Genomic DNA, 19,934 nt, shown 5'->3' with positions numbered 1-19,934 from the left:
TGGTTACTAGTGCTCCAACTCTGAGAGACATTTCTGGACAAACTGACCACAAAGTCTCCTCCTGCCCCAGAAAGACGCCTCACATGACGTCAGGGTAGGACATTTACATATTTTGTAGCCCACTGACTGAAATCCAGGAGCAGTTAAAAATAAATTGGAGGCCCTTTTTGAAATTTGTGATATAACATTTAACCTTTGTTCAAAACTAATAAATATTCTTATTTAGGCTTACAGTATATGAGCAATAGAAATGGCAATAATAGGACTATTAGGCGGTAGGCTACAGATTCAAAGTGTGTTCTTAATAAAAATAAAATCAAACAATATATTCATATTAGATGTTATTTTAATTTCTTTGTGGTTATTTATTGTTATACTTTTTTAAAACAACTATTACAAATGATAACCTTTTCAGTTGTTTAAAACAAAAATGTATTATATTTATTGTTTTTTTGTGTACCTACCTACAGGCAATACCGATAGGACAGACACAACAACGAACAAAAACTAAACGCTATTAAATTATCATAATTATTAGAGGAAATTATAGGGGAATTTTTTGCCCCTCTCCTCGTGATATCAGGGGGGAATTATGTTTCTTAGGGGCAGTTTTCACTCTGCTTCTCTTTAAATAGTTTGAGACCCAGATGTAAACGTTCTTATACTCTGGATGCTAATTCACGTACGCGTGTGTTTTCACATCTGTTACACGTACACACGCGATACTAGGAGGACCACTCAGAGGACTTCACCGCACAGCTGACCCACACGAGGAGACGCTCTGGTTACATCCATGGAGGACCTTACAGCATTGATTTGCATATTAATGAAGGGGGAGATAATCAGGCGGGAGATGGGGCAGCTCGAGAGCTTCTCGTCTACAATTGTGATGATCGTCACGTTATTGAATTTAAAAATGTCAAAGGCCGCGAAATCTCACTCAAACACTCTGGACTGGGGAGAAGCAGTCGGTACGTCTATTAAATGACATAAACACAAGAACATGGACATGTCTGTCAGCCTGACCTGCAGAAAGAAAGGAGGACAAGGTTTTTATGAGAGAAGAACTATTCACATCCTTTACGTGGGGGAAAGTACCGAAACATTTGTGTGAGAAGAAGAGAGAGGAGAGAGGAAAAGAGAAGAGCGGAGAGAGAGGAGAGAGGAGAGGAGAGAGAGGAGATGGGAGAGAGGAGAGAGGAGAGGAGAGAGAGGAGATGGGAGAGAGGAGAGAGGAGAGGGGAGAGAGGAGAGAGGAGAAAGGAGAGAGGAGAGAGGAGAGGAGAGAGAGGAGAGGGGAGAGAGGAGAGAGAGGAGAGAGGGGAGAGAGAGAGAGAGAGGAGAGGGGAGAGAGGAGAGAGAGAGAGGAGAGGAGTGAGGAGAGGAGAGGGCAGAGAGGAGAGAGGAGAGAGAGAGAGGAGAGAGAGGAGAGGGAGAGAGGGGAGAGGAGAGAGGAGAGGAGAGGAGAGAGACGAGAGAGGAGAGAGGAGAGAGGAGAGAGGAGAGAGGAGAGAGGAAGGAGAGAGGAGAGAGGAGAGGAGAGGAGAGGAGGAGAGGGGAGAGAGGAGAGAGAAGAAAGGAGAGAGGAGAGGGGAGATGGGAGAGAGGCGAGAAAGGAGAGAGGAGAGAGGAGAGAGGAGATGGGAGAGAGGAGAGAGGAGAGGAGAAGGGAGAGGGAGAGGAGAAAGGAGAGGAGAGAGAGGAGAGGAGAGAGAGGAGAGGAGAGGAGAGAAGGGGAGAGAGCAGAGAGGAGAGGAGAGAGAGAGAGGAGAGGAGAGAGAAGAAAGGAGAGAGGAGAGAGGAGAGAGAAGAAAGGAGAGAGGAGAGAGGTGAGAGGAGAGAGAAGAAAGGAGAGAGGAGGAGAGGAGGAGAGGAGGCGAGAATAAGGGAGTGTGAACAGTCCAGTCATTGTGGTGATGAGCCAGTCGGGGGCGACGGACACAATGGGATGTCAGCACACACACACACACACACACACACACACACACACACACACACACACTCATGTTAACACCTAGTGAACACACATGTATATAAATAATTGTGTGATGTCAGCTTTCCTTGACAGATGGGATCGACAATTATATCCTGAGATAAGGGATGTGTGTGTGTGTGTGTGTGTGTGTGTGTGTGAGGATAGACAGGACAGGGAAAGATTCATAAAAGGTATTTTTAGCAACAAAAAAGTGTTACAGCATGTACCAACACCTATCACTCAAACACACGTACACACACACGCACACACACACGCACGCGCACACACGCACACGCACACACACACACACATACAGGCCAGGCTCTGCTGAAAGCAGAAAAACTAAATAAAGGCAATGTTAGTCGACAGAAAACAAACAAAAATGTATTTCAATTTGTCTCCAGAGCAACAGTTAGGTTTCACATAACCGCCAGTTGAGTATGTCACACACACACAGACACACACACACACACACACACACACACACACACACACACACACACACTTAGCTCATTGTTAGCAGACAGAGGGACGTTAACCCGTCACAAACCCATCAGAGATACATTTCTGAGTCACTGGCGCAGATCTGAAAACTAGAATGTCACGACACGTCGAGTAACTTTTCTGGTCACGTTGCCATGGCGATAAGCATCGGCACATGACACCGATGATGCCTTTGGCTGAACAATCCAATGGTGATTGAGTTCAGCGGTCCAGATTCCTCCGCTGTCAGACTCGTGAGAGGATAACGCTGCTTTGCATAACAAGAAAGAAGCAAAGCTGCCTTCCATGGCCGCTATCTGTCGCGTGTCAGAGAAGATTAGAAGGAAATTAAAAGTGGGAATTGAAGAGACATTAAGAGAGGGAGACAGAGAGAGTGGGGGAGGGGGGGGAGAGAGAGAGAGACAGAGAGAGAATGAGGGAGGGGGGGGGAGAGAGAGAGAGATCGATATCTTCCGTATAATTACCTACAGCTTCCTGGGTTGCTAGGTAACCAAATAAAGACCAAAGAGACAGACAAAGCACACACACACACACAAACACACACACACACACACACACACACATACATAGAGAGAGGCTGAGAATAATTCAAGGTAACACTCATTCTTTTTTGTGTGATTTTGTGATGAAGTATAGAGCTCACACCAACAGAAGAGGAAGAGGGGAGGAAAGAGAAGGGGAAACCAGAGAAAGAGAAGAAGAAGAAGAAGAAGAAGAAGAAGAAGAAGGGTTGTGGGAACATAAATATATGGTCTTTAGAGGATTTGGTTGCATTAATAATTACTGAGACCGACCGACACGTTTACTTTGTCCTGCTTTCCTATTTACCGTCATCTCCTCTATTATATTTGTATTTGTTTGCTCTCTCTTCTTTGTTCTCTTTATTTATTTTTCTATACTTTCCTTGTCTTCCTTGGTTTCCAGTTTCTCATATTGTCATCGTCCATCAATATAAGTGTGAAAATCATTTATTATTACAGACTTGGTACATTTGTAAATATTCCTCTTTCTGTGGACTTTTTACATTTTTTCATCTATTATATTTAAGCTCCATAAAACAAACGTCCCTCTTTTATGTTCATCATAAACATTAATAGTTTGAATGATCGCTGAATGCATTTATTCATTCATTCACTCACTCGGCTTGCTGAATGCCATCTCATTGAACATTAGATTGGTGCACTGTCCCTTTAAATGGAGAGAAGGGACGGGGAGAAGAGAGAGAGAGGAGAGAGGAGAGGGAGATGTAGTAGAAAAGGGTGGTCTTGTGTGCACTTTCTCTTTGTCTTGGAGAGGTGGGTGGGTTGAGTGGGATTTAACCAAAAAGAAAGACTGAAAGTGACTTCAGAGCTTTAAATCTGTGGGATTTAACATTCCTTAAGAACCTTTTGGGACATGGAAATAACCGGCAGACATCAAGACTTCTGACGCTCAATTTTAAGAAACTTAAAGGGATTCAAATGAGAATATTCCAACAGTCTTGAAGAGATTTTTCTTCTGGAAAAAGTCTTTGATTGACTTCTGACTGTTTCTTGGACTTCAAAAGCCGGAAGAGCCTGAAGGTTTTTTTAAAAAGTTGACTTTGGGAACATATTGGGGTTATTCTATGGACATAAAATTATTTTTTAAACCAATTTATTGATAGATTTATACTACTCTAATGAAGAGTGACGTAGTGAATGTGAGCCAACTGTTGAGGTGCCCTGCTGCATATATTTGATCTAATTCTCAAAGGATGCACTTCATCATTATTGATTATCTTCTATACGTCTTAGTCCAGAGGGAGAGTGACTCAGAGTAGAAATCATTCAACACATCCTCAGCTCGTTCTCCTGCTTTTTTACTCTCAAGACAAACATACAAATAGGAGAAGATAAGACGGAAAGATGGCACAGAAAGAAGGAGGGAAAGCCCAGATGCGTGTTAAAACCGGGGAGCACCTCGGGGCCAAAGCCATAGCCGGGGCCCCGATCGCAGGTGGAGGAGTGGTGGTGGAGGTCAGGGAGAAGAAGGGACCTCTGCGGGCAGCCATACCCACCATGCCCTTCCCTCTGGCTGTCATCTGCCTGTTCCTGAACACCTTCATACCGGGACTCGGTAAGTCTTCTCCCCTTCTCGACTCATTGTTTGTGTTAAAATAATAAAAACTACAAAATAAAAGGGAAAAAAGTCACGCACGCACGCCAGATAAACTAGAGCAACCAGAAGGGGAACGTACAGGAGAGTGACCCTAAAGGTTATATTAAAAGTTTGGAAAATAAACGTATTGATATCGATAGATAGTCTTTCCAGCTCAACGTTGTCGTCATGCAACATGTATGTTACAAAAAGCGTTTTCAGATTTTTTTTCCGTGTACATTTTCGCTCCTTATATGCATACAGATCCTTTCAAAATAAAGGTCCATATTCACAGGAAACTATATATGTAAAAGAGGATTGAGACTCCGCCCACTCCTCTCTACCTCCATCTGCCAGATGGATCTTGGAGGTCTCCATCGTGGAATATGCCTTCTATAAACTATTCATACACTCTGTCATATTCATTGAATGTATTTTAACTCTAAATCTGTCCTTCTGGTCACATGACATCTATTGTTCTGTCCATCCTGGAGAGGGATCCTCCTCTGTTGCTCTCCTGAAGGTTTCTTCCATTTTTTCCCCCTGAAGGGTTATTTGGGAGTTTTTCCTGATCCGATGTGAGGTTTTGGGACAGGGATGTCTATGTGTACAGATTGTAAAGCACTCCGAGACAAATTTGTAATTTGTGAAATTGGGCTATACAAATAAACTGAATTGAATTGAATTGAATTGATTGCAGTTTGGTTAATAACTACTTTCTTAACCCTCCTGTTACCTTTAGGGTCAATTTGACCCCATTCAATGTTTAATGTCGGTGTTTTTTTCGGGTCAATTTGACCCCAGGCTGTTTTTCACTGTGTCAAACATATAAGAAATATCAACTTTTTTATATATTTAAAGGGCTATTTAGGTAGTCAACAAACAAACATAAAGTACCTCACACTTAAACTTGGAAAACAATATTAATTCTAATAATTTTCTGGAGGTTTTAATTGCTGGGGTCAAATTGACCCCGAGGGTAAAATATGTCAGTAAATATAAAGGTAACAGGAGGGTTAAGCACCGATTGTTGATTTTTATGGGCTGTATATGAATTACTCTGCATATTTATGTTTAAGTATAGCTCCATTAGAGCCGCCCGACCATTCTGACAACTTAACTCAGATCTCTACCAGTCTGTGCATTTTTCACGCAGACACACACACTTGTGAGAAAGATGTCGAGAGACAGCGCTCACACCTCGTGCTTTAATAAACGTGTCAGGGCGTAAACACACATTGTGGGCGGATGCATCTTCACAGCTGGCAGAGACGTCCTCGCTGTAGCCAGACTCGACAATTATGTCGATTATCGCGGGGGTACAAATCTCGATACTGTATATTTTTTTTTAGAGGACATTTTTTTAACAGTATCAGGAAAAGTAAACATACAGTTCTGTATATTGTCAATTCTGTCATGTTTCTCCAACTGGATATCTGTCCCCGAAAGTAATTAGGAGATGAATGTCTCCATGGCGATGTGTCCCCTCCTCCCCTCGCCTCTGATCTGCTGGTCATAGCTCTCCGGAGACGTATCATGTGTGTGTGTTTGTCATCCTCTCTTCCTCCGTTATCTTTCCCTCCTGAAGAAGGAATTCAGACACCACCATTCTGGAGCTTTCCTCTTATTCATTCATTCTTTTTCTGTCCTGTTTGCACACATTCGGCGTCTATTCGCTGCAGGCTTTACGACGGTTAACGCTAAATAACTGAGGAATCAGTTTTCCCTCGTTTTTTTGGCGGGAACATTGGCCTGACGTGTCACATTCGAAACCCCCAAAAAGCATCAAAGTGCGTGTATGTGTGTGTACAGTATGTGTGTGTGTGTGTGTACAGTACGAGTGTGTATGTCGGTTGACCTGAATGCCGTGACATTTTCGTTGAACAGCTGCGGTTAGTTGCCATGACAACGCTGACTGAAATGAACACAACGCTGTGTTCTGGGCCCGCGTGACCGAAGGCAGCGGCGTCCGCTACTCGAAGGCGTGCATCTTAAAAATCTCTGCTGAGCTTTCAAGTGTCAAGTCACACATTTCCTGAAGATCGCATTGATGACATGGCGTCCCTGGAGTGGGTTTGAGATGTCTGAACGTGTCCACGATCAAGTATAATCGTAGATTTGGAGATACTATTGATCTAATAGGAGTCTAGCGCCTCTAAAATGTGAGTTTTTTCATTCCCACTGAGCCCGGCGACAGGAAGTGGCTGCAAGTTCAAGCTCAATGTTCGCAGTCTTCTCATCCAACGTAAAGAAAGTGAGTACGTTCCTTAGAATGTTGAACATTGAGAAGACGTTGAGGTCGATGGTTAAGACAAAGGAAAAGCTCAACATGAGGGCCATGAGAAGATAGGAGCCGCCCTCGTGTTAGCGAGGAGGTCATTTTGTTAGCTAAAAGACTGGAAGCTAGCTGAGCCCTTTCCAGAGTGAAAAATAAGAATAACTTAAATTAACATCTCCAAATCCTCGCGATTCCCTTCTCTCTCTCTCGCTTATTTTAACTTCACGTTAATCCGGCCTGACGTGATGTTGCCACTGGAGACTCGGTAAATATCTTACTGAGTACCAGAGAAGCTGTGAGTGAGTGAAGCGTCGACCGATTGAAGAGCTGTCGGCTTCTCGATAATCACGTATTGTGGAGGAAGCCACGGCTCAGCGCTCTAGTCGTGTTACGATCTTGTGGCACAGACGGGGGGGAGGCCTTCGACACGGAGAGTGAATATAGGATTCAATCCTCAGTGGGGGTGGGAGGCGGAGGTCACGTCTGTAGGTGTGTGTGTGTGGGTGGGGGGGGGGGCATGTGATTGATGGAATGTGATGTTGGAGACACCGCATCAGTTCAGCTCATCAGGATGGTTTAACGTCTCTCATGTTGCGCAACATCTCCAACATTATAGACTGATCAAGTCCCAGTCCCTATCATTGAGTTAGGATATGAATTTTATATATACATATAATTATAAATAATATAATAATATATATAATATTATTTATATATATATATAACATATAATAATATATATACTATTATTATAATTATATTATTTATATATAAATAATATAATTATATGTATATATATATATATATATATAATATTCGATTAGTGATATTGATATCCAGAGTTCTCATAGACAATCATATAGTGATTGATGGATTTAGAATAAACATAGTATAAGCATTTCTGGTAAATATCGACAATAAAGACGTGTGCTCCCAGACCAATGCAAGGCTGTGAGGCCATTTTCTCATTGCACATGACGGCCACTGGCCCAAAAGACTTTAGACACGTATAATGCAAGGAACAGCTATGATAATATGTTGAATACATTTTTCTGGGTACCATAAACCCCTTTGGAATGACTGTAAAATGTGAGTGTGATCCTTCTGGTTCAATACAAATTAAAAGAAGTCAAAGTTTAAGCTCTAAACTGCTTTACAGTCCCCCCCTTTCTCTTTTAACTTGTGTTGTTTCTTTCTTTTGTTATCTCTCCCTATATGTCTTTGTCTATCTTGTGTCTTTAACGCTCCGTTATTAACCTCCCACCAGTGGGTGCTTTGTAGAGTTCTCTGTGTAATTATAGTCATTAGTCTGGCTAATGTATGCACACGCACACACACACACAGACACACACAGACACACACACGCACAGGGAATGTTAGAGCTCGTCCCCCATGGTGGATTATTAAGAGTACATTTCTAAAACCGACAATGTAAAATATGTATTTAACCTTTTACTACTGCACTGTTGAGCGCACACATTCAGTGTGTTCTGTTTTTATCTAACTGTAGACATTCACACACACACACACACACAAAGCGAGCAATTCCCTCGCTTTGTTCATATCTATTATGGCGTTTCAAAGGCGCCGTATGAGGTCAGCAGCTGCAACATGTGGAACAGAGAGATCATTTCTTTTTTTTGAGTGCTTTGATTTCACCCGCGGTGTAGAATTATTCTTTCATTAACGCCGCGTTTGAATCCACGAATAACGTTTGTTTCATTAACTTTTGCCCGTGAACCAGAGGGACGTTGGTGGATAATGAGAAAGCAAAGAAATAGAAGCTTGCATGCAATAAGCGGAGCAAAGGCGGACAAGCTTTGCTCGGCAACGGTGCTCGTGCTTTAGGATTTACATTACCATCATCAGATGGACAGAAATATGACTCCAAATAAAAGCTAATGCTGCACTTCATCTGCTGGATGTGTAAAAAGTTAACTGTTGCTCACATGTTTACTGCTAAAATGTTTAAAAAATACTATAACAATATGTGTTTCGCTTCCCCAAAGTGGATAAATAAACGGTTATTGAAGCTTTAAGGCATAACAAGAAAAAAAGGCTATTACCTTTGTATCTGTTATTCAAATTGTCTACCTGTGATTGGTGAATTAATGTGTGGGGGCGAGGGGGGGGGTGTATCTGTGTTAACTTGAGAGTACCTATCATCGCTCCTTCATCTATTAGAATACACATTGGACGTATTTTGCCACCTCGCCCTGGTGTTTTTTTTAAAAACCGCTCTAAGTCTGGACTCCCCCCAGAGACCTGTTGCCATGGGAGACCCTACCAGGGACAACATAGCTCTCAGCATCACTGAGCCACTCCAACTCCTCCACCACGTCCAGGTGGCGGTTCGAGGAGAACATTCAGTCATTGAGTCCTCTAAGCTAACAACTCGGGTCAAAATGGCGCCCCTCCGATGGGAAGCACGCCGCGACCGCCGGTGAGTGACACGGTCGCCTGAAGCCGCGAAAGCAGGACACGCAGCTCTCCCACTGCTGCAGAAAGCCCTTCATCGACACCCTGGCAGTGAAGAGGAGGCCCAGCAGTCCTCTTCCTCGCATGAGCAGCTGTACTCGCCGCTTCACAGTGAAGAGGGGCGTGGCTCCTCTCCCGTGGCGGCTGCCAACACACCATTGGTTGCTCTGCGCTATTGGCCTTGGTAGCCTGGTGGAAACAAAAAACAAACCTTTGATGTTTAAATGATGTCATTTGTACTTGTTCTGTGACACTGTGATGTCACAATAGTCAAACTATAAATTTGTTTAAAAAAAGAAGTGAATCCAATTTTAGTTCCTAATTGGGATTTTTTTGTGTCGTCACTCAAAAGAGTCTAAAACTAAAAAAAGAGTCTTGAAGTAGCCAACAGTTGTATTAACGTCTGTATGCGTCAAGGCTAACGCCGCAGGTAGCGAGGTACAGGAGCTCAAACGCAGAGGAATGGAGAGGACTCAATGTAGATGAACAAAAAACACTTTACTAAAGCCAAAAGAGTCCAAAAAGGGGAAGGCAGAGGATCAGAGGATCAGAGGATCAGCGGTAAGGGCAGGCAGGCAGGGTCGAAGCAGGCAGGACCAGGTACGAAAGACAGGATGACGGGAAAAAGACAATAATCCAGCAACAGACAAGTGAAAGAGTGGCCCGATATATAGGGGGGAAACAGGTGTACGACAAGGAAACAGGTGTACGACATGAGACATTAACGAGACGAGTGTGGCTGAGGGCAGGTGCAGGGAATGACACAATCAAGGAGACAGAAGAGACAGAGAAGACACAGTAGACACCGAGGAGACACAGAGTAAACACAGAACAGAACCTTACAGTATGTATAGTTGACAACTGACTGTTAAATAAAATAAAGTTCAATTGTCATTTAATATGAAGAAAAAAAACTTATTTTTTAAGTAAATAACTGTATTTTGCCCCTAAAAAAATGTATACAAGCTAATGTTACTCAGGGTGACAGGAAGATATTGCTAACATATAGTGATCCAATAATAACTGTAACTTATTTTACAATACTGTATAATAAAATGTTGCTGCGTCTCCAACTAATGACAGCTGATAATAAAATGTATTAACCCAGTTAATATTTTGTATATAATAATGAATATAGTTGTGAGCCCCAATGGACGTACAGGTGATAATTTTGGCAACATAAACATCTAATATATAAATGAACCCACCGTATAAATCCTGTTTGACGTGTGTAAAGCAATCAGCCAGCAGCTTGCTGTCCATCATCATGTGAGGAGGTGGGCAGCTCAGCCAGGAGCCAGAGCATCTGCTGGTGGGCGGGGCCTCTGCGACCTGAAAATGCTTTTCTCAGATGAAATCATATCGGGATCCACAGTTGCAGGAAATATCTTCATCTCCCTTTTTCCACATGATTTTTTTTTTTTTTAAACGTTTTTCTTTCGCTGCAGGGCTGCTCACTATTCTGGGATCGTGCTTGTATACCCGAGTTGGACCGTTCCAAATAAGGCAGTCCAGGGCATGTGAAAGTAAATATTATGGCGTGCATTTAGATTTGGCAGAGATTATGAAACACAATCGGTGCGCCTGTGTTTCTATATACCTCACGGCGGAGCCCTCGGTTATTATTGTGGCCTGATTACTTAATCAGAGAGAAAAACAGAGAGACAGACTCAGAGGAAAAGGGATAAGAAACTTTGACATGAGCCAACTTTGGCCTCTCCTCCCTCCCGACTAACGAGACGCAGCTGGCAACCCGGCTCTTCTCGTCCACCCCCCCTCCATTGAATTCCTCCAATGTGACAAGGGACGAGCAGGAGGAGAAGGGCCAAGGCCACGATGCACACCACGCCCACTGGGCACGTTCCCGAGTCGCAGAGAGACGGTCCAAACGTCTGCGTGATCCGGTTAGGATTGAAAAACGCTCAATAATACAAACCCCAGAGGACAGGAAGGAGGATAGATGACATGTTCCAGAGAGCTGATGGGAGGGGAGGGGCTTGACACTGGTGCAGCGATTTATGGGTTTGGTGGTTTTTCGAGGACAATCTAAGGGATTGAATCTGAGACATTTCACCGAGATGTCGGGGAGATCCATGAATTATGAATGAGTGTTTGCTTTACATTTATAAACATCACATCAGTTTGTATTCGGTCCGGAAATTCATATTTTAGAAGGTACTGTGTGTTTTTCTGCTATCGTTGATAGACTGGACACTGGAAAACGATTGGATGGGGAATAGTTTGTAGGAATTGTCTTCAGGGCAGAGACTCTGTAGATATAAGAAGTAGACATCGTCATTGTGACGTCAGCGATTTGTTCGTGGACTTCCTTGAGTTTGCATTGTGGTCAGCAGCATCTTATTTTTTTTTTTTTAACAAAGGGTTAGAGTTTAAAATGCTAAATATGACATTTTTAGGCGGCCAACAGTTACAAAAAAAATTCAGGAACTTAAAACACAGTTTAAAAGGATTAAAGTTGTAAGAGAATAACAAGGCCGGAGAAAGCTGTCAATCACAAGCTAGCCCCACCCTCAAGCGTACCCTGTGTTACGGCCTATTTTACTCTATATGGGACCTCACTCGACGAAATTGAACATGTTGTACTAAAAAAGACTTGAAACTAGTGATTGAGAATATCAACTGATGCCTACAATGTTTAACTGAGGCAATAAATCAGGTGAGAAATAATCAATTTTGCAGAGACTTCTATATAATCAGATGTATTGTCTACAACCAGAGGAGTCGCCCCCTGGTGGCCTTTAGAAGGAATACAATCTCTTCAGTATAGATTAGATTAGATTTCACTTTATTCATCCCCAGAGCGACATTTCTTAAAGCAGCAGCAAATATGTTCACAAATATGCAATACAATAAAATAGATTAAAATATCAGGCCATATCACATTTGAGAATTTAAATAATAAAGGAAATGAAAATGTAAAAATTAAATAGAATGAAAGTGTATACAGTGTATTTAAAGTATAAAGTGAATGCAGTGTAAGGTTTATTCATGTTTAATTTGAGTGGGCAGGAATGTTCTCCTGTATCTTTCCTTGTGTATTCATTATTCAGATGTTGCTGTCTGGTCATGCTCCATTCCCCAAAAAATAGATATGGATGTCAGGAGGCTGCAACAAACAATTCTAGAGTCACGGTGAAATAATGCTGAATAAATCCACACATGTCATTGATAACATGCGGTAGAGCCTTATTACAAATACTAAGATTCATATATATCCTACTCCTGAGGGCAGGTTGTCATGGAAACATCCCGTGATGAAATGATCTGATGTTGTGTGCACCGAGACACACACACACACACACACACACACACACACACACACACACACACACACACACTTTGTTGTACAATGAGCGGTGCATGTCTAGTGTCCAGGTATGATATTGGATTTCATGCAGCCAGAGAAGGATTGTCCACGGGAGATAATCCTGTTGTGAGCCCGGTGGATGTGAGCGGCGCCGTGTCCGTGGTATTCGCTGCTCTTTTCCCCGGGCATAGATTCACAGCCTTCGGGGGTCAGATACTCACAAACAACCACTTGATATTTACTCAGGGCCCGAGTGGCCGCTGTGAGTCATCGCTGTTGGACAGAGGAGGGTTTTATTCTAAAATACGTTCATTACCTTCGCATTGAAAATGCGGAAGGTTATGTTTTGATCGCCGTGTATTTATGTATTTATTTGTATGCGTGTTACTCACATAACTCAAAAAGTATTAAACCGAATCGCATGAAATTTGGTGGGATGATTGGTTATTATCCGGGGACCTTTTGATTCGATTTTGGGATCGATCGGGTCAAAGGTCAAGGTCAAGAAAAGGTCAACATCTTGTTTTTACCATAGCGCGGTCAATTTTTATCCAATTGGCATGCAACTAATGCCAACATGTTCATAATTCAATGCCCAATCTTGTGATATGCGAAGGTATGCGCTCTACCGAGTGCCCGTTCTAGTTTCTCATGTTTTTATTTTAGTGAATGGAACCAGACAGAATTTCCATGAGGTTGATTTTGAATGACATTGACGGTCATTGTGTTCTGTCCTAATTTGCTAAAGCTAACACGCCTATCTAAAATGACATAAGCTGCTATTGTCACTTTGGAGCATATTCTGAAGTTAGCATTAACTTATTCCACTGGAATTTACTTGTGTGGTGTTTTCGGTGCACGTGCACGCCTCTGCTTTATTTCCATGTAAAGTTTGCTGTGCGCTATCCTTCAAAAGCGGAACTCTCTTTCCCGCGTCTTTGCTCCCGTCGGGCTCAACTCGCTCGTCACCGAGCCGGATGCATGGTGGGTGACGGGATTTCTTTTTGTTTTCTGTCCCTCAGGTACCTTCATCTCTGCGTTCGCGGTGCTGTGCGGAGCTCGCAACGAGCTGATCTCGGAGCGAGGCGTCTGCTGCGTGTTCTGGCTCAACGTGGCGGCGGCCCTCATCCAGATACTGACCGCGGTCGTCATGGTCGGGTGGATCATGAGCATCTTCTGGGGAATGGACATGGTCATCCTGGCAAGTCAGTGAACATCTGTCTTCTCTTGACCTTTTTGTTTTAGTCTCGTCTCCTTTGCTTCGTGTCGGTCTGCCGGTGGAGTTCATTCAAACAAATATTAAAATGTGACATAGAAACCAGATTAGGAAGTTCAAGTCTGTGGTTAATATTGGTGTCACACAAGAGGTCATGGTTATGATCTCATGACATGTCATTTAGCTGACGCTTTTATCCAAAGTGACTTGCAATCACTCACCGTAGACACAGCTACAGGGAGCAATTCAGGGTTAAGTGTCTTGCTCAAGGACACATCGACTAGGGCGGGGATTGAACCGCCAACCCCCTGATTGAAACACGGACCTGTTATACTACAGTCTCCCCCGTGGTTACCCTGAAGCAGTCTACGACCTACCGCAGATTATTCCTCAACCATATTTTAATATGTAAAGTTTGCTTTCCAAGTGGTTTCTCGTTAAACATTTAAGCTATTTTGTACAACTTTTTTGAAGAAGAAAAAAAAATGGCGAAAACACGCCGTGAGCGAAGTGTCCCCCAGCGGTCGCAGCGCTTTTTAATGCAATCAACAAACGAGTGCGTTAAGCATAAAGCCCTCCGTGCATGATCGGAGATTAACAAGTTTTGTCTGTGAGGCAACGTATTCATCGGTGTCATAGAGCTGTATTTTGTTAAAAAACTATAAAAGACACCCATGTTGTTCAACTTTGTTCTGGGTTACATTTTCACTCGCACACACCGTCATGCTGCACCAAACACTCTCTACTCCTGTATTAGAAACATTGGCTTGGAACTACATGGCAGCTGTATAAGGGAACTATCCACCTTTTATAAAAAATTTACTCAATGTTTGTGACCTGTGTTCAAACCAACGGGCTGAGAGCGGTTGTGTACTTTGGGAGGCGACAGGTTTTGCTCGATTATAATCCGTTTAAAAAAAAATATTTGTTCATAAGGCCGCACAACGAGGTTAACATGCAGACACACATTTTACGACGACCTCTCCTGGAAGGCTTTCATAGCGTTGCACCCGCATGTCGCCACAACATTAGAACAGATATAGAACTAGAACGGGCACTCGGTAGAGCGCATACCTTCGCATATCACAAGATTGGGCATTGAATTATGAACATTTTGGCATTAGTTGCATGCCAATTGGATAAAAATTGACCGTGCTTTGGTAAAAAGAAAATGTTGACCTTTTCATGACCTTAACTTTGACCTTTGACCCGATCGATCCCAAAATCGAATCAAATGGTCCCCGGATAATAACCAATCATCTCACCAAATTTCATGCGATTTGGTTTAATACTTTTTGTGTTATGCGAGTAACACGCATACAAATAAATAAATAAATAAATACACGGCGATCAAAACATAACCTTCCGTATTTTCAATGCGAAGGTAATAATGCCAGAATATCGTAGCAGCTCTGTGCAACGCTACCAATATATTAATATAATTAGGAAGAAAGGAAGGAAGAAAGAAAGAAAGAAAAAGAAAAGGTTAATGCAGAGAACAGTGGTGGGAGGTTGAGTAATTTTCTTTTCAGAAAGTAGTGTGTTCTCCACAGGCACGGATGCATGAACAACTGCAGACACACACACACACACACATACGCACGCTCGCTCTTTCCTTTGTGTGTATTCGAGGTAATTGCTGCCTGCGCGTGCAACCCAACAAGTGAATCTGAGTGAGTGAGTGTGTGTGTGTGCAGGGAATCTCTCTGTTTTCTCTCTCTTTGATGCAGTAAAAACTATTTGACAATGAAGCTCACAGTGTGTCATCTCTTTTCTCTTCCCCCGCTTCATGAACTCAAGTTTCTGATGGTAAGTGTTTCTCTTTTGTTTCCTCCTCACTAAGAGTCCCCCCGGAGAGTTGAAGAAGCACGTCAAATAAATGATAAATAGTCAGCTATTAGCGATTGCTAAATATAACATTGATTCTGAATAAGCCAAAAACAATAAGCACATTTCCCAGGCTTGGAAAAAGAAAGATAAACATTCATTAGGAATTCTGTAAAGCTTTTAACCTTTTCAGCACCAAGCTTTTTTTAGGCCTCTGCTCCGAAAATTGCACACCCAAACTAAAAGGGCTGTATCTCTGCCGCCACTAGGGCTATTTTAATAATGTTTACATTTTAAAATTGTTTTATCTTTTTTTCAGATGTGTACATATGAGTCTATATGTTACTGGGTAAAAGTAAATGAAGATGGCACACAGAAAAAAATATAAAAATATAAAAAGCAGAACAAAGTTAGAGAGGTTTTAGTAAAGAGAATTTTGGATTAGAATTTTCTCATGTAACAAACCATATATTTCACTTATATGTTACTCATGGTGTTCAATATATCCAAATACAGCATTTTTCAACTTTTGAAGAACAATAAATAAATTACAATTAGAAATTCCTAAAACTATAAATAAATAAATATAACCAAGCAAGTCTTGATTAGATAAGCTCCAGGACAACTGCGGATGCATTGTTCTGTACAATTGTCATTGAAAAATAAATATTAAATAATCGACAAAAAGATCGCAAGAAAAATTAAAAAACGCTAAATTGAAAATGTCAAGTTTTAGTGAAACTGCCAGATTGAAACTGTCAAAAGAAGGCAAACTATTTACTTCTGGTTTGTTTTAAGGCTCTTAAAAACATGGCTCCTATCTCATTTCTCTCAATTTAAAGAAAATTTAAAAAAGCAATTGTCAAAAGTTCATAATAAATACATGCAGCGCTTTAAAACCCTCTTAACTGAAGCCAGCTTATAGATGTTACAATTATTTCTACAAGCATTAAAAAGTCTCTCTCCTTTCTTCCTCAGGCTACAGAGACCAGAGTCTTCCTCAGGATGTCTGAGAAAGGTCGCCGTCGTGTTCGCCGATGGATCGCGTGGACAGTTTGACCTCTTTGACCTCCATGGTGGCGATTCCTTTATCTTTGTGATGAGCGCCAGCAGTCGTTCACATGCTGGACCACAGAGAGGAGCAGAGACATTGAGATAAATGATCCACATGGGGAAAGAAAGAAGGAAAGAGTCACCTGACTGCTTCTGATTGGTTGAGACCACATTCACATTTAGTTTAAAAGGAAACGGACGAGAAAAAAGGAAAAGGAGACTAAAAACTGTCACAAGAAAAACAGTGCGTTTGCATTTTGTTGATTAATTAGAACCGTGATTTAGATATTAATTTTATTTTATCTATTTGATAAAAACTATAATTTCTCATCTGTTTCCGACGTGACGGGGGAAATAAAGAAGGGAGGACTGTGTGAGAAAATTAAGATATTGATTTTCATTTTCCGGCATGAAAAAATTACAACGACAAAAAAGAATAACATTATTTGGCTCATAACATAAAACTATAACAGTCTTTATAGAACCAGCCAAACCAGAGTCTGGTTGTAAATTGTCTGCCAATATTCAGCCTCGTGAGTTTGAATGATGACATGATTATTATTATGATGGGGGGAGTAATTTGCGACCAATCAATGGATCAGCCTACAGTTATGTTTTGGCTCCAATATTTTCCATTTAAAAAGGAACGTTTTACTGTGATAGCAAACACATCTTTAACATGCGGCATCTCACTGCTGCTCACGAGATGCGTGTCATCCTAAAATTACAGGACTGTGTGGAAAAATAGATTCACGCCTCCCAGCAATTATTGCATTTTTAACTTTCATACCTCATCAATGTGTAAATTACTGTCAGAGGGATATTACACATTATTAGAAAATGTTATCCAATTAACAATAGGTCACTCTGGGGAACCATATAGTCACATTATGACCAATTTAATTATAAGTTTGTTCAACATTGTCTAAAGATTTGTATTTTACTTGTTATATAAAACCGTTCTCGTGTTGGAAACAGAAATGACGTTTTAGCCCCGTGCTATCAAAAAGTCTGGTTGTTGCGTTCAGGGACTCTAGTCGCTGAGGCGCAGAGTCACCAGTTAACACGGTCACCCTGGAAAGCGAAACACCGGGCGCGTCTCTGGTCGCAAGCTAATGGACGGATACCAAACAAATGTTCACGTTTGTAAAACTTTAAACACTTTAAAAACTCAGCTCCAACCTCTGTCGCGGCGCGGTGTCGATAACGTGGGTGGAAGAACGTATAACTCGTGACGTCATTTCCGGCTGGTGTAACGTAAATACTGGGCCACTCGCTAACGCATTCTCCCCGCTCACTGAATAGCACACACCTCGAGACAGTCGATACGTTTAGGTAGCATTCATACTTGTTGGTGGTTATTTTGCCCTTGCGCAGCACTTTTGCAGTACTTCCGTGTCAAACTGCGCGCGCACCCTTACATTATGTCATATTTGTTTACAAACTTAAAGAGTTTATAAAGGAACATACATCCACAATTCACATAAAGACATTTAATTCATAAGAAAACAAAACAAAAAAATAAGTTGTTTAATCACTGTTGTCTGAGTAAATTGTGTTTGTATTAATTGTATAATTATAATTATATTAATGTGTGGGTGTTTGTGTGTGAGTGATAGTGTGCAATAGTGGAAATGGAGATTGGAGAATACATGGCATGGCCTCGGTTTGACCTTGCTGTGTGAAGGTCATGAGTAGAGATGGAAAATACTCAATCTAAAAAGTTGTAGTATTTAATAAAAACTTGCCTTTGAACTTATTGATCCGAACAAAGCCTTTCCCATGATGCCACATCGGCTTCGGCAAGAGATTCAAAAGAGCCTTAAACTAAAATAGTTAAACCAGCTCAGCCTCGGAAGATGGATAGAGATCGCTGCGCGTGTGTTTACAGGCACCAACTGAATGGACTCCCCCCCCCCCCCTTTACTATTTGATTTTCATTTTTTAATTTGTTTTATCCCTGCAGGTTTTCATGATCTTCATCATCTTAGCCAAATGCCTTTTAAATAGTTCTACTGTAGTTTGTATGACAGCGTTAATGTTCTTCTGTGTAAACGTTGTACAGTGTTTGTATGTGAGAAAGATGATGACGATGATGTCTGTGATGATGATGATGATGATGATGATGATGATATTCTATGCCTTACACATGACCAATGGGTTTCCCAGAGGTGTTTCTGTAGCAGTGATGCTGACGTTTTTTTTGTTGCTTTGTGTGGGTTTGGGTGCAATTTAAAGATATGAAATAATTGTTATTTAGACACTTGATTTTAACAATGTTGTGCTATAGCTTTTGGATATTAGAGGAACATACTGCCACGTACAGTCTTCTGCATGCATATCTTTGTTGTCAAGTCACTGTAGACTAACACATACACACACACGCACACAAACACACACGCAGACTTACTATTTTAAAAGTGTAGCTTAACTCTGTGACTTTGCTGAATTGGCTGACTCATGAATAAACATATCTTTCTGAATACGGCTAAAGCCTTTAATGCAGATCATGAAGAAGACGGTTGATACTGTGGTATGATCGACATTCATCAACTTTCCTCGGATTGTTTTCCTTCCAGAGCTCCAACAATACAGTCCAGGTTTTGGACATATATTTGACGTGTCATCATTGATGCTGCGGTACATGTCGTGATTCATTGTAGAGCTAAATGTGACGTACGTTTCTTTACACAAAAATATAAACAAAGTTTGTGTTCCTGATATGTTGTTTTAAGGGGCAATATTTTCTTTAGCAACATTTACCTGTTTTGCAATTGCACATAAAAATGAACATTGAACAGACATATAAATATATATATATATATATATATATAAATGATAATATAATATGTCCATGGATTATGCTTTCCTTAAATTTAAATAATAAGATGATTGAATGAGTCCCAAATTATTTACCTGGGTTCTTTCCTGAAAGGCAATCTGTCTCTAACTCATCAAATAATTAAAATATAGTTTGACTAACCATGATCATACTTTACTGTAATCCTAATGCACCAATAAACAATAAGGAACATCAAAAGAAAATCAGATGACATTTTTAATGACTGAGAAAATCATACGTGAAGCTGGTTCTCCGTGTGATATCGTTTAGAATTTAATATTTTCCTTCTCACTATTATTTATCCTTTTCTTCTCC

At 41.3% G+C, this 19,934-nt stretch overlaps 1 protein-coding gene across 1 annotated transcript; it reads left to right on the top strand.

Annotated features, from left to right (window-relative positions):
• Window positions 1-3,806: 3,806 nt before the first annotated feature.
• stum (stum, mechanosensory transduction mediator homolog) lies at window positions 3,807-19,260 on the top strand. Its single transcript, XM_056428654.1, has 3 exons — window positions 3,807-4,576; window positions 13,704-13,886; window positions 16,703-19,260. Exons 1-3 carry the CDS (start codon window positions 4,366-4,368, stop codon window positions 16,735-16,737), a joined length of 429 nt encoding a protein of 142 aa, XP_056284629.1. The 5' UTR covers window positions 3,807-4,365; the 3' UTR covers window positions 16,738-19,260.
• Window positions 19,261-19,934: the final 674 nt, after the last annotated feature.

This window comes from Pseudoliparis swirei, chromosome 12 (assembly GCF_029220125.1).
Source record: "Pseudoliparis swirei isolate HS2019 ecotype Mariana Trench chromosome 12, NWPU_hadal_v1, whole genome shotgun sequence".
NCBI lineage: Eukaryota > Metazoa > Chordata > Actinopteri > Perciformes > Liparidae > Pseudoliparis > Pseudoliparis swirei.
This window is presented reverse-complemented; position numbering and strand designations above follow the sequence as displayed.